Here is a 24,071-nt window from a genome sequence, read left to right on the forward strand (position 1 = left end):
ATTTTATCAAAATGATGAAAAAATACTATGAAGACACAAGTTACGAGGAGCCTGATCATTGCCTGGCTTCCTTTTTGTGCCTTCCTATTCTTCAACTCTTCACTGAAAAGAGATAGCATCTCTTCACCAGAGGGTAAAAATACTAAGTACAGAGGATAAGCTATAGAGATAACCTTCTGCTGAGTCAAGACGTGGCTGAAATTTATGCCAGGAATTCCGTTCACCACACTGGATGACTGATTCTCTCTGCAGCCAGGCGTCAACTGTAACAGCTTCTCCAATGGCCAAGGTCAGTGTTTAATGGTGATGGTTTTGATTTCAGTGAAGAATTCATAAGAGTCCTTGACTCCTTCTCTACCCACACCAGAACTCTTCATCCCCCCGAAAGGCAGGTTCAGCTCTCTGATGAGCCAGCAGTTGGTCCAGACCAAGCCTGACTGTAACTTCTTGGCCACCCGGTGGACACGCCCCACGTTGCCTGACCACACCGTGGCGGCCAGTCCATATTTAACACTGTTGGCTCTTTGAATCACTTCCTCTTCACTATCAAAGGGGACGACACACGTCACCGGACCAAATATCTCTTCCTTCATGCAGCAGGACTCGTCCTTAATGTCTGTTATCACCGTGGGAAGCATGAAGTACCCTGCTCGATTCCTGAGGGGGAGGTTTAACTTATCCACTCCCTCACCGCACAGAATTTGGGCCCCTTCCATGCGAGCTTTCTTGATGTAACTTCTGACCTGGAGAGGTAAAAAATATACTAACAACTTATCGTTTGTCTTCACACAAAGCAGAGAAAATTCAATATTTTTGAAGCATCAAGATGTATAAGGTCATTCCCCCCCAAAATCTAAGGTTGATTATATTTTCACTCAGCTGCTAAGTAAGCCTGAGTGCAGAAGTGCTCTAAGTATTATCTGGGCATTCAGCCCTCATCGGTAAGAGGAGGAGAGTTTTTTATTTAATGTCTAAGTGCTAGGCATGCAGATAAATGCTTTTCTCACATTCTCAGGTAATTCTCTCAAAACTATTATAAACTACGTATTATTATCTCGTATTTGCTGATTATATAATTGAGCTTCAGAAAGGGCAGAGGGTTCAAACGGATAATAAACAGTAAAGCTAGAACTCACACTCAGGTATATTCAGTAGTTAAATACACAGACTAATATTTTCTCACTTTGGGGGAGACTATGTCCATTGCAGAAAATGGGAAGTTGAATGGTATATAAGACTTAATTAAAAGCCAGGGTGCCCTTCAATAGCTGATCTTCCAGAACAAATAATTTCTAATGTCTCATCTCAGTACTGATTATATTGTGAAAATATATCTAGGTAATAGAGTAAAGCTCACAATAAGGGGAAATAAATTATGTAATAAGTTGACCCAGTGACTCAGAGATAATGACAGATGTTTTTTTTTAATATTGGTTACAGAAATGACTCATTATAATAATGGCATATCTATTTATATTTGAAAATGTTGTTGAAGTCACAATGATATACTCTTCTACCCTTGAGGGGCATTATAAGCATAGGAGAAGTAGAAAAGTAATCCCCAAAAGTAAAAGTCTAAAACAACAGTCAAATAGTACATCAAAGGCAGGGTAAAGTGTGGAATGATATTTTGGAATCCTACGGATTATCATGTATCTATCTGAGCATTCTGCCCCAATGTTAGATTAGTACTCCATTGTAGAACTATATTCACTGTAGAGCTATATGTTTGCCATGTAAAAATAAAAAGATAATGTCTCATTATTAATTTTGCTTCAGTTTATAGAACACTTAATAAGCCATGAAGTCAAAGACATTTGAAAAATAGAGCATTTGGTAGAGCTTTATATTCTCCACTATTCCTCCTCCCCAACATGAACAATGATCTCAAAGCTTTCCCAGAAAGCTCTCATTGAGTTTGTGGGTAGAGTCCACAATACATCTGGACTTTTCCTTCCCCGACTCTCTTGCTCTTTTGAAGCGACCCGGTCACATTAATTAAAAGATGCCAGAGGCAGCATCCTGTGTGAACAAGGCGAGTGCAGGTGAGTCTCCAGAGGCCCCTGCTGGACATAGAGCCAAAACTTTTATCAGTGATTCAAACAGTGCAAGGAGCGCTCTGGCTTGAGATGATTGTGTCTAAACAAAACTACATGATTCTCTCTTTGAAGCTCTTGGGATAATAAAATACCAAGAGAAGTGTCAGTTTTCAAATTGTGAACTTATCAAATTATTTAACATATAAGTTACACACTAAACTGAATTTCTTTTCTAGAGAAAGTATCACTGAATGACACAATGATATCTATACTTGCAGCTCAGAAAAACAACTTTGTAACTGTTAATGTGCTATAAAATGCAATGAAATATTCTTATAAAACCTTTTCTTGAGAGGAGAGAGCAGAGAGTAGTTAGCACTTAATATTGAGTAGTTTTGGCCATAAAATCAAAGCATAGAGGTTAGAAGAGTGGGCTTGGGAGCACAGCAGTGCTCAAATCCCAGTTCCTCCACTTATCAGCTGAGGGATTTTAAATGCTCTACACCTGGACTTCCTTGGTGGCGCAGTGGTTAAGAATCCCTCTGCCAGTGCAGGGGACATGGCTTCGAGTCCCGGTCCGGGAAGATCCCACATGCCACAGAGCAACTAAGCCTGTGCGCCACAACTACTGAGCCTGCGCTCTAGAGCCCACGAGCCACAACTACTGAGCCTGCGAGCTACAACTACTGAAGCCCGCACGCCTAGAGCCCATGCTGCACAACAAAGAGAAGCCACCGCAATGAGAAGCCCACGCACCACAATGAAGCCACAATGTGGCTCCCAGTCACCACAACTAGAGAAAAGCCCACACGCAGCAATGAAGACCCAATGCAGCCAAAAATAAATTAAAAAAAAAAAAGAAGAGCTCTACGCCTCAGTTTCCTCACTGGAAAAATGGGATTGACTGTGTCACCTATTCATAGGGCTCTTGAGAGGACTAAATAAAATAATATATATAAAATACCTAGTGTGATACCTGACACATAGTAAGTTTTTGAAAGTCAGCTGCTGTCGTTTGCGTTGATGTTCCTGGTGATGGTGATGATGATGATGATCTAATGCACGATCTGACACTCACGAGCTAAGAGATTTCAGGGATGCTCCCCACTGTGTACATCGGGGTGCGGGGTTAACTGACAGAGGAGGACAGGAAACCGCAAGAGTGGACCTTAGTTAGACCTGAAGCCTGGCCTTATTGGGGGATATACCCGTGAACTTCCTCTGTGCTTCCCCCCCACCCCGCCTCACTGTCAACACTCAAGGATTCTCTCTCTCTGGCTATCTGCATCTTTGGAAGTCTGGCCTAGAGCCAGATTCTCCAGACAGTCAAGCAGGGAAGGATTCTGGAGAGTCAAAAGGAAAACAAAAATGAAAACAAAAAGCAACCCTGTGAAATAGGCAAGGGAGATTTTTCTGCATTCCCTGAGGATAGAATCACCTGCCATTTCCTGTGGGGTCCGCGCCACCGTCCTGGGAACCTACGAAGTCACACTTGCACTTAGGAGCCCTTGGCCATTACAAAACAACTGTCACAGCCTCTAGCTGGATTCTTCTGTCACTGCATCACCATCTGTTGTGACAATCCCACAGGATGGAAACAAAGATCCCGTGGCTAATTTGATTTATTTATTTATTCATTCATTCATTTATTTTTGGCCGTGCACGGCACGCAGGATCTTAGTTCCTGACCAGGCGACCAGGGATCAAACCCGCGCCCCCTGCGGTGGAAGCACAGAGTTTTAACCACTGGACCGCCAGGGAAGTCAATTAATTTGATTTGGAGAAGACAGAGACCTACTGCAGAAGAGGAGGGGTGGAATGCAAGGATGGCAGCCGGCCATTCTTTGGCTCGCAGACCCCAAAGCTTCCTGGCGAAAGGAGAGGAAAGACGACTGCCAGTGGAGTGTGCCTGCTGCCGCCTTGATCCCAGATCAAGGTTTGGCACACTGAACTGAAAAGAGTCACAGCCTGAAAAAGACACGCATACACTTCCCAAGCTGCTTCCACTGGGTCCCTCTCAAAGGGCAGAGACACCTAGGGCTTCCTCACAAGACCTGAGCTGAGAGCCCCCATCAGGGGCCCACCTGGTGAGAGACCCAGAGGGTAAAGCTGTGACTCCTTGCATCCAGGCACGTGTTCTGGGCAGAGTAGTAGGGATGGAAGGTGTCCAGGGACCCTCTGAGCCACAGCAGGAAGGTTCTGAGACTTTATACTGGGGAGGGGTGGGGACTCTGAGCACAGCTGAGGGGAGGGATCCACCTACAAAACAAGGGGAACCCAGAGCTACCCGAAGTTTTATGTGTGATGGGATTATGGAAATACCATCTTCATTGCTCTTCCTTAAAAAATAAAAATAAATGGCTTACGATAAACACTATTTTTAAGTTTTTAACTATGAAAAACTATTTTTAACACTGTGCAAAATCTTCCCCCTTAGAAGCAATAGAACCGTGGAGCTGAGATGAGCTACCATCTTTCCGAGCTGGACTTCTTAAAAGGGCAGCGCATGAGCTCAGCACAACCAGGCTTTAAGTCACATCCTCTTGGCTGTCTCGTTATCATGGGGCATCATCTAAGGGGCACCCATGGGACCTTGATTATCATTCTCCACTGAAAGGAACCAGGGCTCACTAGACAGAGGTCCTGTTGCCCGTGTGGGACAGAATAACTCACATGGCCTGAGGCTGCTTGCTGTCAGAGAGCAGAAACGCTTCGGGGAGGGCCTGCGGTGGAGCTCAGGAGGGCATTGGGGGGGCAGGCTAAAGAGAGGGCCCCTTTGGGCCAGCAGGGATACACTGAGCATCACAAATATTGTATTAAAGCCCACAGGCGTTACAATACATTGAAACCTGGTGAGCCTGTATTTGACCCAAGTTCACTATGTGGGGAAAAAGGGACAAACACTCAGAGTACAACAGAGAAAAGCCCTAACTACCAATAGGAGTCAGTGAATGGCATCAGTTTCTCTCACACACAAAAGACAGTGTGTGTGAGACAGTTTCTCTCACACACAAAAGACAGGGGGCTACAAATCTTTCAACTGCTACAGGGAAGTCAAATACTTTGATTTGTTTCACTGATACACCTCCTCTCATTGGGGAACTTAAATAGTTATTATAACAGTGCCTACGACGGAAGAACAGTTTTTCTGCTGAGTTAATAAAGAGAACTTTGAGTCTCAGGTGAATGGTGAATTGCAAAGGGGACCTTAGATGACACCATGGCCTGAGTCTACTGGAAGATGCTTCTGGGAAGTTAATTCTGTGCCACAGAAAGCATTCGGGAACATGCAGGAGGTTATTTTTCACCACTTATTTGCATGTGTGGGCAGGTAGCGTGTATCCCTTTGCCTAGAACAGCCAGATAAGGGAGGACAAGGGAGCCTCTTGTATCTGGTGATGCCTCACTCCACAAGGGTGGGAACATCCACAACTGTGGGTCCACCACAGGCACTCTGGGGACAGCTGCCCATGTGCCTGCAATCTTGTAGGTGAATTTGACTGGAGGAAAACACAGTCATGCTGGCCGGTCTCACTTTAAATAAATGACCACATATTTATTTAATGTGATCATAAATGATCACAGCTCCAGGTGAGCCCTTGGGGCTGCCCCAGCAACAATACAGTCACTTCGAAGCCCATTCTCTCTCTTGATCTCCTGCAAGACTATCTCACACCTTTTCCTCCTTCTTGAAACCTTCAACACCATCTCCCCTCCTCACCCTGCTTCCCATTTTACTGAGAAAACAAGTAAGAAGAGACCAGCAAGACTGAGACTACACCTTCCCACCTACGGGCATCTGTGCTCCACACTATAGTGAAGGTAAAAGTTAAAATGTAGTAAGTCTACCAAATCTGTGCAGTGTCAGAGAGTTCTTCAAACTTAAGTGAAGGCTCTGTCCCTCACTGGTTAACTGATAGGGGTGTATTACCATTACCCTTGGTTGGCCTGAGTTACTACAGCTGGAAATGAGGTCTTTTTAGCTCTGAAATTCTATGACTTATTTTGGGAGTCCCACCAGATAATGAATTAAAATGACCTTGAAGACCCAAATTCCATAAGCCACCCAGAGAACATCAATGGCTTCTCCCACGGAGGCTCCCACAAGTCACCCCACCAACTAAGGACCGCATCATTTGGATTGGATTCCCACTTCTAGACTCCCGTTTGCTGTAAGCCAGAGGCAGACCCTTACTGCCTGGGGACTGACTGGGAACATTTACCGGTGGAAACCCCTGGCACTCTCAGCTCACATCATTCTCATCACCTGACCTTTATGCTCTGCAACTTGCCTTCCTCACTCTACTGGTGGCATCTCTTTACTGACTTCTCAAGTTCATTTATGCCATGTAGATGCTGCTTTAACCTGGACTGCATTTCTGTATTCATCTCTAACATTTTCAGACTCTGTATCCAGAGACAATTTCCCACACATCATAATTATCAAAAAATAGGGTAGTAATTAACAGTATTTCAAAGCACAGATAGTGTTATGCCTCGCGCTGAGCTCCTCTCAAAATAAGAACTCTTTCTGTAACTTACACACAGGGATTTACTTACTTTCTCCAAATGAGCTTTACTGATCAGAGCTCCCAGGTCGGCTGATGGGTCAGAGGGAATGCCAACTTTCCACATTCTGGTAGCTTCTACAAACCTCTTTAAAAATTCACTATAGATGCTCTTCTGGACAAAGATCCTGCTGGTGCAGAGGCAAATTTCACCCTGCCAAGAATGACACATGAGGACAGTGACAAAACAGGAGGGCCCACTCCTTCTTGGATAGATCACCCTGCACTTCTGAGTGCCTGTCACGTATCAGGCACTGGTCTGGACAATGGGAGACAGTGGTAAACAAGATGAAGTTTCACCAGGTGGAATGCACTGTCTTATAGGGAAGACAGGCAACAGCACAAGTAAAGCTCAATGAACAATATAACTTCATGTTGTGACCAAAACAATACAAGAAAACTAAGCAGAGAATGAGAATAGAAAATAATGGGGGGGGGGAGCTTTTACTCCCTTTTATTAAAGGGAGTCCTGGAAGGCACTGTTGAACAGGGGATATTTGAACTGACCCTTGATTGACGTGAAGGAGCTGGATGGATGAAGATTTGAAGGAAGAGAATTCTCAGCTGTAAATGTAAAGGACCTGCCACAGGAATGAGCTTGGAGTGTGTGAGGAAAGGCAGGAAGGTGAGTGGGGCTGAGGGTGGGGATGGAGGCAGGGACAGGGGTCAGAGGGATGTAGAAGACAAAGGCAGGGGGCGAGGAGCGAGGCAACATCACACAGGGTCTTACAGGCTCATAGACTCACAGAGAGCTTGCATTTTATCCGCAGTATCATGAAAGGACCATGGAAGGCTTTAAGCAGCAAGATGATGGGATTGGATTTACATTTTAAAATAATCATTCTGGCAGCTGTGTGGAGAATATAATTGGAGAGAAGGAGAGTGGGAACAGGGGAGTGTTAAGAGAGCTTTTCAGACATTTGGATAAGTGGAGGTAGCTTGGACAAGGCAGGATCAATGGAGATGAGAAAAGTGATAGGAGTCCACTGAGGTTAACAAATTCTTAAAGGGGCATGGGACCCCAAAAGCATAAGGAAACTGGCATAGATGCTCTGGAGAAATGATAGGATTCAGGATAGATTTTAAAGATAGAACTAACAGGACCTGTTGGTGGATTAGTGAGGTATAAGGAAAAGAGAAAGTAAGAACAAGGATGAGTCCCAGATTTGGGGCCTGTGTCTCAGAGTGGATGGTAGTCTCTTCCCTGGAGAGGCAAACACAAGGCGGGGAGAGCAGAGGTACCGCAGGAGAGGAGAGGGAGGGGAATCAAGAGTTCTGCTCTGCACAGGTTAAGTTTCAGATGCTACTGCACATCCAAATAGAGGTACTGAGTGTTCCAGGGAGAGGTGCTAACAGATTTCTGAGTGAAAAATCATCCTTATCATCATTTGAACATAACATGTAATAGTTTACAAACCACATTCTGGACTTGTCAGTATTGTGTATGTATGATTGTACATATATGCATAAATAAATATTTTCATCACATTGATATTTCATCTTCACAACAACCCGTCCAACAATCAGGAGGAACAAAGTTGCCCAAGGCTCCTCCATGATGTTAAGTTAAGAAACTTGCTTGAGACTTGTTCAGGTATTTATTTCTAAGTGTGTGAATGCATTTGGGATGCTTTGGGGAGGGATAATAAGGTTTCCAGGAGCTAGGACACCTGGACAGCAAGAAAAGACTGGGAAAACTATAAATAAAGGAATGGGGAAGCTTGGAGAAGCAAAAAAGAAGTCATCATCCGATAAAAGCCGTGTAACTCAAGAAGAGGAGTTCGCTGCACAGGAGACGCCACAAGGCTTCTGAGTGACATTATGATTGAACAGATAGTCAATGGAGTAACACAATGTAACCATTCTCCTTTCACTGAAATAGTCCTGGATTGACTTACTCACCCCAGTTTTGCACTGTGATGCAACAGATCCAGCTTGACAGGGCTACTGAGTTAAAAACAAGCAAATAAACAAAGGGGAAGAAAAAACCCAGAGGACATACCTGGTTGGCAAAGCTGGACCTGACTGTGGTCGGAACACACTCCTCCAGGTTGGCATCTTCAAAGATGATGGCAGGATTCTTGCCCCCCAGCTCCAGAGAGAGCTTCTTGCAGTGGGGAGCACTCAGCTGTGTGATCCGCTCGGCCGTGGGCTGGCTCCCAGTGAAGGAGATGAGGGGCACCTCTGGGTGGGACACCAGCGCCTCGCCTACCCTGGGTCCCGTTCCAAACACAATATTTACAACACCTGGTGGAACACCTGGGTGGGAAGCAGTATCGGTTTCAGTGATTCTTCTCAGTATGTCGAGGACTTCAGGTTACATGGAGATTCTCCTTCAAAGTTCAACAGCGTGAATGGGGTTGGGAGGGAATGTTAACGGCTGTCTCTGGTTCAATAGTAAAACAAAGACTATAGCATCACCTCTGCCTATACTATGCCCCGGGCGGGATTTCTCCGGGGGCTTTGTCCTAGAAAAAGGCAGGGTTGAACATTCTATATAATTCATTCCATAGTATTGACTGGGCCTCAGGGGCTGAAGATACAAATACATCCTCAGGCAGGTCGGGCCCCAGGAGGGAGGAGAGCCCTGCTCCAAGCTGGCATCCACGACTCACAGTTCAGTGGGCAAATGTGAAGTAGAGGGAGCATTCATGCACTAAAGAAACCAGAGAAGGGCTGGGCTTCCCTGGTGGCGCAGTGGTTGAGAGTCCGCCTGCCAATGCAGGGGATACGGGTTCGTGCCCTGGCCCGCGAAGATCTCACATGCCACGGAGCGGCTGGGCCCGTGAGCCATGGCCACTGAGCCTGCACGTCCGGAGCCTATGGCTCCGCAACGGGAGAGGCCACGGCAGTGAGAGGCCCGCGTACCTCCAGAGAAGAGACTGACTACCTCGGCCCAGGGGAGTGAGGGACGGCTCCCCCAGGAAGGTGAGTCTTGAGTTGAAGGTCCAGCTCCCCATGACGTGGATGCACCATCACCCTCTAAGACTGACTGACCAAGAACACCCCCAAGTAGGTGCCCCAATCTTTTCTATCAGGAAACTCTACTGCTCTATATCTGCATGTATTCATTTATGTGTTTTATGGATTTTCCTGTTCTTTACATATTGACCACTAGAAGGTACTCCAGCTAAGGGCAGACATGGGGTCTGTGTTTTGCCTTTCGTTGTATCCACTGTGCCATGGCCTACTTTGCCATACAGAATGAATACTCATTAAAAAAATTTTTTTAACATATCACATTTAAAATAAATTAATGATAGCCATTATCAAAAAATCTGGAAACAATAAATGCTAGAAAGGGTGTGGTGAAAAGGGAACCCTCCTGCACTGTTGGTGGGAATGTAAATTGATACAGCCACTGTGGAGAACAGTATGGAGGTTCCTTAAAAAACTAAAACTGGAACTACCATGTGACCCAGCAATCCTACTACTGGGCATATACCCTGAGAAAACCATAATTCAAAAGGAGTCATGTATCACAATGTTCATTGCAGCTCTGTTTACAATAGCCAGGACATGGAAGCAACCCAAGTGTCCATCAACAGATGAATGGATAAAGAAGATGTGGCGCATATATACAATGGAATATTACTCAGCCATAAAAAGAAACGAAACTCAGTTATTTGTAGTGAGGTGGATGGACCTAGAGTCTGTCATACAGAGTGAAGTAAGTCAGAAAGAGAAAAACAAATACTGTATGCTAACGCATATATATGGAATCTAAAAAAAAAAAAAGGTACTGATGAACCTAGTTGCAGGGCAGGAATAAAAATGTAGACATAGAGAATGGACTTGAGGACACAGGGTGGGTGGGGAAAGCTGGGGCGAAGTGAGAGTAGCATCGACATACATACACTACCAAATGTAAAATAGATAGCTAGTGGGAAGCAGCAGCATAGCACAGGGAGATCAGCTCAGTGCTTTGCGATGACCTAGAGGGGTGGGATAGGGAGGGTGGGAGGGAGGCTCAAGAGGGAGGGCATATGGGGACATACGTATGCATATGGCTGATTCACTTTTGTGTACAACAGAAGCTAATGCAGTATTGTGAAGCAATTATACTCCAATAAAGATCTATTAATAAATAAATAAATTAAATAAATTAATGAAAAATAAGATATAATGCTACATATGTATGCTATTAAAATAATTTTAATGAGAATAAAAAATTTAAAGAGTACCAGTAAACGTTCACATTTATTGGGTACTTCCTGTGGGTTGGTCATTGTTGTAAGTGGGCTACACCCTATAGATCTCCCAACAGCTCTGTGAGGTTCGTCGTATTAATACATTGATTGATTACGTTTCTTTGAGCTCCGATGTTAATAAGTTAAGAGCTATCTACTGGCCAGTACTTCTCAGAACCATTTTGCCATTTGATCCAGACACTAATGAAATTTTTCTAGATAAATCTGCCTTCTACCCTTAAAAGATTCTGGTTATAAGAGAAAGAAGGCAGTTTAATTGGCAAATAACAATTCAGTAAAACTCAGAGTAGGAGGCTAAGAGACAGGAAAGGGAAGGAAGTCCCTCCAGAGCTAGGATGTGCCTGGGTCACGACAAGGAAAATTTTAAGCTTAAACAGAGCAGAACCAAAATTAATAGGAAGGGCCAGAAATCTGCCGTCAGTGGACACTTCAGGAATGAGAGCAAACGTTTGGTGCCCACAAGGGAAAAAACCAAATATTCTAGGGCTCCCAAAGAGGTATTCATGGTGTATCTATATAAATATTCGATGATTTTATTTCAAAGAAAGTTCATTTACCAAGTCTGTTTGAATGCCCCGGACTAGAGGAGCTAGCTGTTGACATATCCAGAATGCCTTAGCACGTTGTTTTAGCTTTCTTTTCTTACACTATTGCAAGTTTCTCTTAGAGTGCTCTAAAGCAGAATTAAGTGATGTCATTCACACCCCCTCCCAATCCCAGTGGAGAAACTGAGGGCTCATGTCAGGTGCAATTGGACCATCACTCTCAGTGTTTGTTGGAGGAGGAAAGTTTGGCAAAGCCAGCCCAGGGAGGGAGGGAGGATGGGAGGGAGGGACAGACTGTCTCGGTACAATAGGTTTATTCATTCACAAGAATAAGAGCAATGCTGGGTAAATAAATGGAAACATAAAACTCTCAGGCAGACCAGGTTCTGGGTTATATGAAAGAGGAGGGTGATTAGAAAAGAGAAATCAGGGGCTTCCCTGGTGGCGTACTGGTTGAGAATCTGCCTGCAAATGCAGGGGACACGGGTTCGAGCCCTGGTCTGGGAGGATCCCACATGCCACGGAGCAACTAGGCCCGTGAGCCACAACTACTGAGCCTGAGCATCTGGAACCTGTGCTCCGCAACAAGAGAGGCCGCGATAGTGAGAGGCCCGCACACCGCGATGAAGAGTGGCCCCCGCTTGCCACAACTAGAGAAAGCCCTTGCACAGAAACGAAGACCCAACACAGCCAAAAATAAATTAATTAATTAATGTCAGATGTAGGCTTCTGACATCCTCTGTCACATAGGGGAGGACGTAAGTCAGGCACCAGCAGATAAACAAAGCTTTAAAAAAAAAAGAAAAGAGAAATCATCATAGATCAAGACGTAACTGATCTTAGGAGTGAGTGGTCTGTGGAACACGGCTCTGTGGCACCCTCCCCCAGCTCCCTGTGTATCCAACACAGGATCAAAGCAGAGCGGAGGCCCCACTTCTATCTCACACCAGGGAACCGGCAGTCAAGAGGCAGGGAAGAAATACCTTGGACCTTTGCAGATACTAGAGATTCCATTTTTCAAAGAAAGGGATAGAATGCGGTCTCTTTTGTAAGGGAGGGATGGCACGTTCTGGGACAGGAGGGAGGTAGGGATGTTCATATCATGCACCTTCCAGAGGCCTGGGGCAGCCATCGACATCATCCCAAAGACCTAGGCTGGGTGGCCTCATTCTTCCATAGGATACAAGGGAAATGGGCAGCTAAACTAGGGTCATGAGGCCCAGTGCTCTTCCCTCAACGGGCACAATTTAACCTGTCATCTAAACCCTGGAGTAGGAACTGGCTCAACTTTCCTGGAAGCCAATGTGTATGTTTTTGCTTTGAGAGAAAAGGCATACAGGAGAGAGATGGGCTCTTACCAACCACTCCTTCTATGGATCTAAGTGAGCCCAGCAACACCTTCTTTGTGGGCTTGAAGGAAACGAGCACAGCAGAGACTGACAGAGCCTGTTCCCCACCACCTGCCCATCATTCCCACCCAGGCTGGGCAGAGACATGAGCTGAGGGCCTAACAGTGAGGGGCTTCCTGTGGGTTACAAGCTAGAGCCTCCTGCCTGCAACCTTCCAACCCCGGTGCAGTGTCGGCTGAACACTCCAGGCGAAACCAGGAACACACCTTCCACGTTTTAAACCATCGGCAAAAGGGGGACAAGGAACCATAGTATATCAGCATCTCAGCAGTGGTTCCAAATGCAGGGAAAACTGAGGGGTGTATATTCAATTCTCTTGAAAATGGGCTGTTTCTCTTAGGCATTCTATAGCTGTGCAAACCAGAGAAGTACCTAGCAATATTCTTCTTTGCATCAAAATCCACTGTTGTTTCAAACGTACTATTTAAACTGACTATTGGAGACACAGTCTGGGGCAGGCTGGTGTCTGAGTTTATCAAGCTCTTTAAGCCGTTTGCTGTACTGCTATCCTATGCTCAGGGGACTGCCCGTGGAGCCCGTGCAGGGAGGAGCTATCCTGCAGTAGCATGTTCTGGGGATGAAGAAAGGAAGCAGTGGGCACGAGCCCCGTGGATGAAGGGGATTTCTCAGAAGAGGATCAGGGAAACGAAAAATCAGAGATGTCCCTGGGATCTGTTTCGGTGTTGAGCAGATTTCTATCCAAAATAACTTTTCAAATGTCAGTGACCCTACGGTGGCCGAGGCCTACAAAACATACATCTCCAAAGCCAACCGCGTGCCCCCCCTTAAACCCCATCTCCCAATTACCTGCTTTCTCCAGGAGTTTGCACATCATCCACGCGGTCACAGAAGTCAGCTCACTGGGCTTGGCTATCACAGTGTTGCCAGCAGCGATCGCTGGAGCCAGCTTCCAGGTCAGCAAGTAGAGGGGCAGATTCCAGGGACTGATCAGACCAGCTAACAGAGGATAACAGAAGCATTGCCAGCAATGACATGCCCCTCAAAGCAGATGGGCCAGACAGGCTTTATGAATGCAAACTCCTTCATGCTACACCAAACTTCAGCTTACTCTTCCAAAATCCCAAACTTTTGTAGCCAACTTCAGGGAACTAATTCTAAACTGTATTACAAGCAGCTGTACCTTTTAAGACTATAATCAGGACAGTCTACTCTTTTCTTGATGACTTACAATTATATTTATGAACAGCAGCAATATAAGTTCTGGGGCTAAAAGACTGTCACCTGTCCCTAAACATTCTCAGAATGTGATCAGTTTTGAGATTTGTAGACTGATCTCTGTACTGTTTAAACTTCTCCCTCCTCATTAATCAAACAGGCCAGCTCCTATTTCTTCTAAATTTCTCCATCTCTGTTTCTAATCTCTTGTGGATTGAGACATAAAATTTCTAGCTGTTCAGAATTATTTGTAAAATAAGAGCAATAGGTTCTGAGACTGTGAAATCCATTTTCGCTAACCCAGAGTATTTTTTAATTAAAAAAAAAAAAATCTTTCTAGGTTCTCACCTGTATCCTGACCAGATAGGTTTGCTGGGTAAGTAACAGAACCAACATCTACAGTGGGTCTCCACGTAACATTCTGAAACCACCTAGGCTTCTGACCATAAAACGTGTAAAAATAAAACCTACATTATGAATCAGTAAATGGATCCACCTTATTTTATACTCTGCCCTCAAGCCTGAGCTATGAAAGTGAACATAGTTTACATTATTAAATTTCCCACTGAAAAATCTGCTCTTTAGGGGATAACAATATTTTTGCAGCATAATGTACTAGCATACTTCTTAGCAGGAGGTTTGAGCTTTCATAACGCCTTGAAAATACCATTTCCGAAGGGCTCAGGTAAAATGTTCCATTTTCTTCCCCTTTAACTTATCTTCTTTTATTCTATCATAAAATATAACTAGTAAAGTATGGACGGTAGTTGGTTTTTTCTCAGAGGAAACAGTGACATCTAGTGGAAACTTTTAGTTATTGCAGATATTTATATGTCCTCTAAAGTGCAAGAAGCAGAGAAATGAAAGAGGGAAGTAGATAATCCAGTCAAGGTTTATTTACCATGTACCTGGCACTGTTCTAAGTGCTCTACACTTACTAACTTACATAATTCACACAAAGATATATAAAGATAAAATTAAACGATCCTCCCAGTTTCCAGATCAGGATACTGAAGCACACAAAATTTAAATCACTTACCCCACACATAACCTAAAATCTGTGATCTTAATCACAACGCTCTCTGGAAATAATTTGGTTTTTTTTAATTACAAGGGACAAAAAGTCCTGGATTGTGAATTTACAATCAGTATCATTCTTTTTTTCTGTGATTCCTCCAGAACACGTTTCCAGGAATAACTAGGGAATTTGACAAAAAGAAAATAAACTAGAATTGGATTTTTAAGGCCAATTAAATTTCAGATAAAGTAGAAGAAATTTCTACTTTCCTTTTTTTAAAGTCTGTTCCTTTAGATCAATTCTACAGGACTGACTGAGCATCTCTACGTACAGCTGTGGTCCAGGCTTTCACTGCAGCACCTACCGATGCCCACAGGGGTCCGAACCGTGTAGTGGAGACAGCCCAGGTGGTCCATCTGTGTGCACTCGGACGTGTGGTGCAGGATGGAGGAAGCGAAGAACCGGAAGTTCTGTACAGACCGGGGAATGTCCATGGTTCTCGCCAGGGTTAGGGTTTTCCCTGTAAGAAGTCAACAGCAGAAGGCGCTGTCAGTGTTCTTCACCTCGGACTGGGAGGAAGCAATACCACACACGTATCCTGCTCACACTGAAGTAGCCTCTGTTTCTTCCAGCCTGGGGTGGGCATTCATTGGTTACAGAGAGCGTTGATCATAGTTTGATAAAACTGTGAAACAATTAGATGTGAGGTTGTAAGATGAAGTAGAGGGGGTTAGAGTTGAGTCAAATAATCTTTGTTTTGTGGACTGAACAATTCATAGCTATCATCAGGAATTCGCCAGATGCTATCACTTCACCCACACCAGCTCTTTCAATTCAAAATCACCAAGCTTTGGACATGCTACAGAGGGGTTGGAATAATGGGTGTTAAGACAGCTGTATTTGCACATCACCAAAAAAGCACGTGATGATATTAACTGTCCCCTCAACACACAGTGGAGTCACTAAGATGGACACATGGCAGAACCACTGGTGGGAAGCTGGCACAGGATGCTGTGTGGCCCTTGCTCACCCATCGTGTGCCCCATACACATCCTAGATATATGCTTCCCTGGATTGTTCCTCAGTTATCTTTAGTGATACAGGGAGACTCTGCAGTGTCAGGAAGCATTTTTTTCTTAAGGGTTTGGAGTCAGGCTGCTTCTTAACTTTAGGCTGCTTTACAGCACGCATGTAAATTAAAAAGATCTTGGCCTTTCCTAACAGATATCATTACAAAGATTTACAGACATTTACTCCATTACCCTGACTTCTGGGAAGCAGTTAAAAAAATTGGGAAATTGTGTTGGGAGTGGAACAGTGACCGACATATCAGAAATCTTTCTAAAAAACTGTGTGACTGCTCTTCAAGTTATCTTTGCCTTTAGCAAACAAACTTATGTTTACCAAAGGGGAAAGGAGGGGGAGGGATAAATTAGGAGGTTGGGATTAACATATACACACTACTATATATAAAATAGATAACCAATAAGGACTTACTGTAGAGCACAGGAATTATATTCAATATCCTGTAATAACCTATAAGGAGTAAGAATCTGAAAAAGAACATATATATGTATATATACATACATATATACATATATAAGACAAGTTGAAGAGCTGTCACATGTATATGTATAGATATAGATATAGATATAGATATATATCTGAATCACTGTGCTGTACACCTGAAACTAACACATTGTAAATCAACTATACTTCAATTAAAAAATAAATATCATGCCACAACTACTGAAGCCCGTGCACCTAGAGCCTGTGCTCTGCAACAAGAGAAGCCACCGCAATGAGAAGCCCGCACGCCACAACGAAGAGTAGCCCCTGCTTGCCGCAACTAGAGAAAGCCTGCTCGCAGCAAGGAAGACTCAATGCAGCCAAAATTAATTAATTAATTAATTAAAAATAAAAAATAATAAATGAATCACGTAGTGAAAAGAAAAGAAACAAATTTGCTTTGAAACTCTCTACTTAGAACTAGTGGAGGGCTGCACCCTCAGCCCTCGTTCTTCCTCTCTCCCCATATCCATGCCCTTTGCCATACATCTTTGCAGTTCCTTCCACCAAATATACAGTGTATTTATTTCCGTTCCTCCTGAACTGGCGTTGGGCCTTGACTTGCTTTGGCCATCAGAATGAAGCAGAAGTGGGCTAGTTGCAAGCCTCGGCCTTCAGAGGCCTTGGCTGGTTTGGCTTTCCATCCTCTACCACTGCCGTGAGAAGCACATGGGTGGGCTAGCTGATAGGTCCAAGTGGGTGGGGGTAACATGAAGAAAGTGTCCTGAGTTCCATCCACACGGTTAAGAGGCAAGAGATCAACTGACAACCTGGAAGGAGCGTGTGAACCGCCAGGAAGATAGTGCGTGCACTTCCCATAAAGAAGGAACAGCGGCGCTAAACCCCGGCTCCGCCAGAGAGAGCAAGCGTGGGAAAGAGGGAAGAGGCTGGCACAGATGCCTCTCACCTTGGTCCCTGGATTCAGCCTGGGCCAGCTCCTCCAGGGACTGTTCCAGCAAATCCGCCAGCCGCTGCAGCACCTGCGAGCGCTCCTGGGGGCTCCGGGAGGACCAGCCCGGAAAAGCTGCTCTGGCGGCCTCCACCGCGGCTTCGATCTCGGAGGAGCAAACGGCAGAGGGTCGCCTTAGACTGTTGCTCCCGAGGGTTGGATGAATCCAGAATCCACAGGTCCGTACATGGCTAACGTTTTTTCTGCCTAATTGCAAGTATTCGACACTCCCAATACTGAGTCGCCCACAAAGTGGTGTTTACCTGACCAGCAAAGTCGGGGCACCACAATAAAAGAAAAATGTTCCATTTTGACCAAGGTATCCAGAATGTGGCGATAATAGAATCTATTTGAGTAGCAGGTATACGTTTTCAATAATTTCAAAATATAGAAAATTTCTGAATATCATATGAGAGGAAACTTAATTAAGATGTATGGAATCTCTAAACTCTTAATGCAGTTTTGACATACTTGATAAGGTCTAAAAGTTTCTTTGAAATCACATCCCAGACTGTCATTTTCACTTGGAATGACTAATCATATTAGTTATTTATTGACTAATTTTTATATATAACGGAATGTGCTAAATGCTTTACACAAATTATTTCATTAAATCCCTTTTAAAATTCTGTAACATGAGTATTGCTAAGCCTGTTTTACAGATAAGGAAACTGAAACACAGAGAGCTCAAGTAATTTGCCAGAGGTCACACAGCTAATAAGTGGCAGAATCAGGATGCAAACCCAGATCTCTGTGGCTCCCAAGACCACAGCTGGCCTGCTATGGCATAACCACAGTCCCAGTCCCCTGCCTGGCTCCGCCCAATGGAAAGGTCCTCTGTTGGAGAGGAGGGCATCTGTGGTTGAACAGATAGCTTGGGGACCTGGTTTTAGAGCTAAATCCAAAAGGAAACAATGTATAGGAAGGTATCAGCAAAGCCAGTTCATGGAGGCAGAATGAATTATCAGGGTTTCTGCTGTCTTTCTCCTCTCTCAGGCAAACGTCTAAGCAATGCCTTTTCCAGAGATGGCAAATCCAGAGCCTGTGTCTCTCCCTTCTCCTCTCTCACATGCATGACATTTATAATCACTCACAGCTTTCTTCCACCACTGGACCCAGGCTCAGTCTCAGAATCTTTTTCCACAAGCTTCCGGCATCTTTCTTGTATTACATGATCTGACAATTCAGCTGCCCTATCACCCCAAATCGGATCTACATGCCTTCTCATTTTCTTTATGTGAACAAAGTCACCTTCAGCTGAGCTAGAATAGGTATAAAAGGATTTTTCTTAATTACAAATGTCTGGAAAGTTGGTAGTTGACGCCCTGCTGCCAGCCAACAAGAGGACGGTTCCTACCTACAGCAGTCAACGTCAAATCTAATCTTCCTACAGTTGTTGATGCAAAACTCTGATCTTTTAGAAAAGCAGAAAACTCAAGTCCAGTCATATTTTCTAAGTTGTCCTATGTCACATGTCCTACATCCATTTAATGTAGAACACATATAATGTACTACATACAATAATATTAGCAAAAGATAATACTTATAAAGCATTTACTATATGCCAGATGCAAAGAGCTCTACATATGTCAGTCTGTTTAATCTTCAGAACAACACTCTGAAGTAGGTATTATTATTATCCCCATTTTATAGATGAGGAGACTGAGGTTCAGCTGCAGGTCAAGAACATAGGTATTAAGCGGTGCAGCTGATCTCTGAAGCCAGGCAGTCGGACCCCAATGCTACAGTGCAAATGCTACTGCGAGTGTGTGTGTGACCACTAATCTAAGCATGCTGTGATCTGTAAAATAAGGATGATGATAGAGTCTTATTTATAGGTTATGACTCAGATTTGGGACAATTTGTGTTCAATGGCTTAATGAACGCACAGCACAAAGCAAACGCTGAATGAATGGGAGTCCTGTTGACAGACTGGCAGCACTTTCTGTGAGTGACTTTTGGGGAAATTGGGCATGTGGCTTGCATGGTAACCATATTTTTCAAGCCAGAAAAACCTGGGGTTTATGGTATCAGATGGAATGTTTGCAAGCTGGATTGCTGGAAAATCCAAAATATCTATTCCTCTGCGAGCAAGTGTATCCATCCCTCATTCTCTCTTCTGCAAGGGCTGAGCCATTAACTGCAGAAAATATTTCATCTGAATTTGGCATACTTGTCAATTTTAACTTTACTTTGGAAAGGACTCTGAGACAATGAGGGCTGGAAAAGCTGGATTTTCCACGTCTATCCCAGGTCATTTGAAGCAAACAAAATTGCAGGTTACAGCTTAACCAACAGATTAGCCAATATTTGCAAACTTTAATCCGAAAGTCTAAAGGTTTCTTTTTAATGCAAGAAGACAGATTTAGAATATTATTAACAGTGGAGAAAGAAGAGCTTAGTTCTTTTTTTAAAAAAACCTTGCATATAATACTCATTTACATATGAAGGCTACAATTATCTTTTAAATAATCTAGTTCTTTGTGCCTTAAAAAAATAAATTAAAATCCATTTAACTTGAGCATAAATCCATTTAGATGAGTATACATTCATCAGCCACATTTATCACTCCAAATATATTTATACTCTCAGTGCAGTAACTAATCAAATATATCGCAAATATTTTACAAAACTCCTCAATAATATTAATTCTACATCACTGAAAAAAAGTTTTAATGTGTGCACCATTAAGTACTTTGAGTAAGAAAAAAATAGTGTTAAATTTAACTTCAAAAATATGCAGGAATTTGATTCTGCATTTCATCATTCAAATGATTGGTTTTACTTTACTAGATATTTTGAAGACATGAAGAATTATTACAGGATAATATAAAATAAATCCCTGGGTTTTAAGATTTTGCTAATTTTTGTGAAGTAATGCATTTTGTGGAAATCCATGAATATAATGGCAAATTTAGGCAACACTTGGTTGAGAAAAAGGATCACTTAGTAATACTGATCATTCTTACAAATAATGCTTTTTACTAGGCACCCATCAAGGAATGTCTGCGAGTTGTGGCTTTGTGTTAGGCTACCTGGATTATTATTTGTTTCTGCATATGGTAACCTGAGATTGGTGCCGTGTATCATATATACCCAATTACAAAATAAACCTTCCTAGAACTAAAAACCTTCCTTCTGCTGTTTAACAATCCTACACCTTTTCTCGATCTCCTTTGCTCCTAGAAAATTAAGTTACCATAAATCACCAACAGACAAAGTAGATTTCAGTCTTCTCTGAGTGAATATACTCACCTCTTCCTTTCCACTGTTCGGCACTCGGCAGTACACTTCCCCTGTAGAGGGATCGTAGGAATCTAGGTATGAGCTACAAGGTAAAAATTTCCCATCTATGAAATTTTCCAGCATCAAAAGGGCCCTTGTTCCAGCCATAGGAAAGGACATGCCTGCCCTTCCCCTTTGCGTTGCTCAGGAAGGTTATCCCCCCGCTCTCCCCACTCCTGACTTAAGTCTCCTCCTCACTTCCAGCCCCAGTGACCCCATCTGCCAATCAGTGAAAGTGGGAGGTGACATGACATTCTCCGAGAGTATTTCAGTCTCTAAACTCCGAATGAAGAGAGTTCCCAAATATTTCACAGCTGTCCAGTACGTTGTGAGAAATGGATAATAATATGTTAAAGTAACATCCGCTTATGTGTTCATGGCCCTTTAAAATGGTCAAAAGGCATCTGTGTGTATCATTTTATTGGATTCACACTATACTCACTGCTCGAACATTGATTAAGTGCCAGGCCGTGAGGCAGGTCTTTACATGAATTTACTCATTTATTCCACACAACAATCCTATAGAACATAAAGGTCATTACTTCCCGTCTTTTGTCCTCGGAGAGGTGAATTTGTCCAAAATTGCAGAGTTGGTAAGGGTCCTTTTGTCTCCAAATCATGTGCTTTTTCCTCAGTGCATCACTGCCCTCACCCTCAGAGGTGGCTGAAGGCAGACTTTCTCTTTCCATCACCCACCAGTTTCTCTCTGCCTTGTCGCTGAACTGTCCATCCTAAAACCAGGGCTGCCACCCCAGCCCACATCTTCCCAGATGTGCCATGAAGATGATGGTATCAGCCCAAACTATATACAATGTATGTAACACACCCAGGACTCATGTCCATGATGTATATGAGAAGTTCTACAAATTGGTAAGAGAAATGAACAACCTCATAGAAAGGTAAGCAAAGGATATGAAAAGCAACTCATAGCAAAGGGAACACAGCCGGCTAATGAGTGCGTGAAAGGATGCTCTGTGTCACAGTTAATCAGGGAATGTGAGAGACAAAGAAGACTGGAAAAGTTTTTTTTTTTTAAATTGAGGTATAGTTGATTTACAATGTTGTGTTAGTTTCAGGTGTACAGCAAAATTTTATATATATATATAATATATATATATATATATATACACACACACACACTTTTTCAGATTCTCTTCCCTTATAGGTTATTACAAGATATTGAGTAGAGTTCCCTGTGCTATAAAGTAGGACCTTGTTGATTATCTATTTTATATATAGTAGTGTGTATCTGTTAATCCAAATTCCCAATTTATCTCTCTCCCCTTCCCCTTTGGTTACCATAAGTTTCTTTGTGAGTCTGTTTCTGTTTTGTAAGTAAGTTCACTTGTATCATTTTTTTAGATACCACATATAAGCGATATCATATGATACTTGTCTTTGTCTGACTTACTTCACTCAGTATGATAATCTCTAGGTCCATCCCTGTTGCTGCAAATGGCATTATTTCATTCTTTTTGTGGCTAAGTAATATTCCATTGTGTATACATACCACATCTTCTTTATCCACTCATCTATCAATGGACATTTAGGTTGTTTCCATGTCTTGGCTATTGTAAATAGTGCTGCCACATTTATTTCATTTATTTCACCATTAATTTACCAATACATATTTAAGTGGTTTCAATGTGAGAGAGAAAAGGGATCTTCTGAAAGCTAAAAGCTGGCCTGGCACTCACAGCTGGGCCATGGTGTTCTCCTACTGAACACTGACAATTCCTAAATCTCTGACATCAGACAAGGTTATTCTGTGCTCCTGATGAAGTGAGATACTGTCCTCACACCTGAGCACAGACCAAAAGGCACCGTGCAAACCATGAAAATGACTTAACATCGCCCTCTTGTGGTCAATATGCATGACTGCTGCTTTACTGCGTTCCATTTCTCCTACCTCCTATATGAAAATTGATACCCAACTGCAGAATTATTCCCACTTTCTGACCGTGCCCAGTCCAGAAGAAACCCCTGCTCACCTGAGCCCTCCCTCCTCATTACCTACATGTGCTCAGTTCTTCACACCTTCTTATGAGAAGCACCTAGACTCCACGGCGGTCTCTCTGCCTGCAACAAGCATCAAAAAAAAATAATAATAATAATTTTGACTACGGTTGTGTGCTGGTGGTCTTTGACTGATGACATCAACAAATGATCGGCATGAACATATGCTTGCTAAAGAATTTTCTACCATGATGTCCCCAATCTTGAAGTGTTCAACTACCTCTTCATGATCTGGACATTTAAAATCCTGCCTCCCCAATCCCTTCACCCTCTCCCAGAAGGACATCTTTTGAGACTCTTATCCCGCCTATAAATAACGTCATATGAGTGATGAATTTGTGAGTTACAGTCCCTCTAACTTTGAGTTTTATATATTTAGCTCCTGTGTCCCTCTGTCTTTTGGAATTTAGCACTGCCGTTTCAAAAGACTAAAGCTAATTTTTTGTTTCTTTGAAGATGATTTTTGGGGGGAGTTTTGTTTTGTTTCCAAGATTGGCTTAATCTCATTAGAATTCCCTTGTGATGTTTTACATAAAATATGGTGCAATCTTGGGGTCTTCCTGTTCATCATTTTCACCTATCTGCATTCTAGGAGTGGTTTCCAAGGACAACCTCTATATCATCAACTCTTCTGCAATTGCTATCTATTTTACAGGCTTCACTGAATGTTTAAATTTTGCTATTATGATTTAGGCTTCCATGGAGTCTCTTCCAACCTGTTCTGATTCTTTTCTCAGCTCAGCAATATCCCCTTACATCTCACAGACACCATGCAGCAGTTATTGAAAGAAAACTTTTGTTTCCTGCAATACACCTGAAAGAAAGCTTTTTGCCTGCATGTGTCCAGGTACTACCAATTTTGCCACAAGCCTCTTATTTCTTAACCATCTTTAAATAAAAAGAAATATACCCAAGCCCAGTATTGGAAAGTACTAATGTGTCAATTACTCCCACCATCTATCTCATAGTCCACCTGAGAGCTAGGAGAATCCCTAGCAGCGAGTCGATTGCTGGTTCCCTTTCTGAAATGCAGGCACATTTGAATCTTCCAGGATCAAGAGGGTCACCCCAGCTCAAGAAAGACTCCAAATTACAGCTGAGGTTCACTAGACAAGAGGACAGACAGAAGCAGTTTTAAAGTTTGCTTCTAACAAGTTTTCTCTTCCCTTCACTTTAAAAAACAGCACCTTCACACACAGCATTATCATAGAAATAAAAGCTTGTAATTTTCTGACAATACAGATGTAAAGAAATGAAAATCCTCCATAATGCCACCACCAGTGTTA

General features: G+C 43.1%; 1 protein-coding gene across 3 annotated transcripts; it reads right to left on the reverse strand.

Moving 5' to 3' along the window:
* Positions 1-290: 290 nt before the first annotated feature.
* Positions 291-20,889, reverse strand: ALDH8A1 (aldehyde dehydrogenase 8 family member A1). Of its 3 annotated transcripts, XM_030853408.2 has the most exons (7): positions 20,740-20,889; positions 17,443-17,590; positions 15,331-15,486; positions 13,580-13,729; positions 8,610-8,866; positions 6,600-6,761; positions 291-743 (listed from the first exon to the last, which is right to left on the reverse strand). In XM_030853408.2, the coding sequence occupies exons 1-7, from the start codon at positions 20,887-20,889 to the stop codon at positions 291-293; spliced, it is 1,476 nt and encodes a 491-aa protein (XP_030709268.1). The 3 variants fall into 3 exon arrangements, with proteins under 3 accessions (XP_030709268.1, XP_060139792.1, XP_060139793.1); XM_060283809.1 differs by lacking the exon at positions 13,580-13,729 and having other exon boundaries at positions 20,740-20,877; XM_060283810.1 differs by lacking the exon at positions 6,600-6,761 and having other exon boundaries at positions 20,740-20,877.
* Positions 20,890-24,071: the final 3,182 nt, after the last annotated feature.

Source organism: Globicephala melas, chromosome 14 (genome assembly GCF_963455315.2).
Source record: "Globicephala melas chromosome 14, mGloMel1.2, whole genome shotgun sequence".
In the NCBI taxonomy this organism is placed as follows: Eukaryota; Metazoa; Chordata; class Mammalia; order Artiodactyla; family Delphinidae; genus Globicephala; species Globicephala melas.

Coding starts and splice junctions, on each gene's coding strand:
- ALDH8A1 (XM_030853408.2), bottom strand. CDS start 20,889: ATGTCCTTTCCTATGGCTGGAACAAGGGCCCTTTTGATGCTGGAAAAT. Junction 17,591..20,739: donor CGAACAGTGGAAAGGAAGAG/GTGAGTATATTC, acceptor TGCTCCTCCGAG/ATCGAAGCCGCGGTGGAGGC. Junction 8,867..13,579: donor CAAACTCCTGGAGAAAGCAG/GTAATTGGGAGA, acceptor CTTCCCACCCAG/GTGTTCCACCAGGTGTTGTA.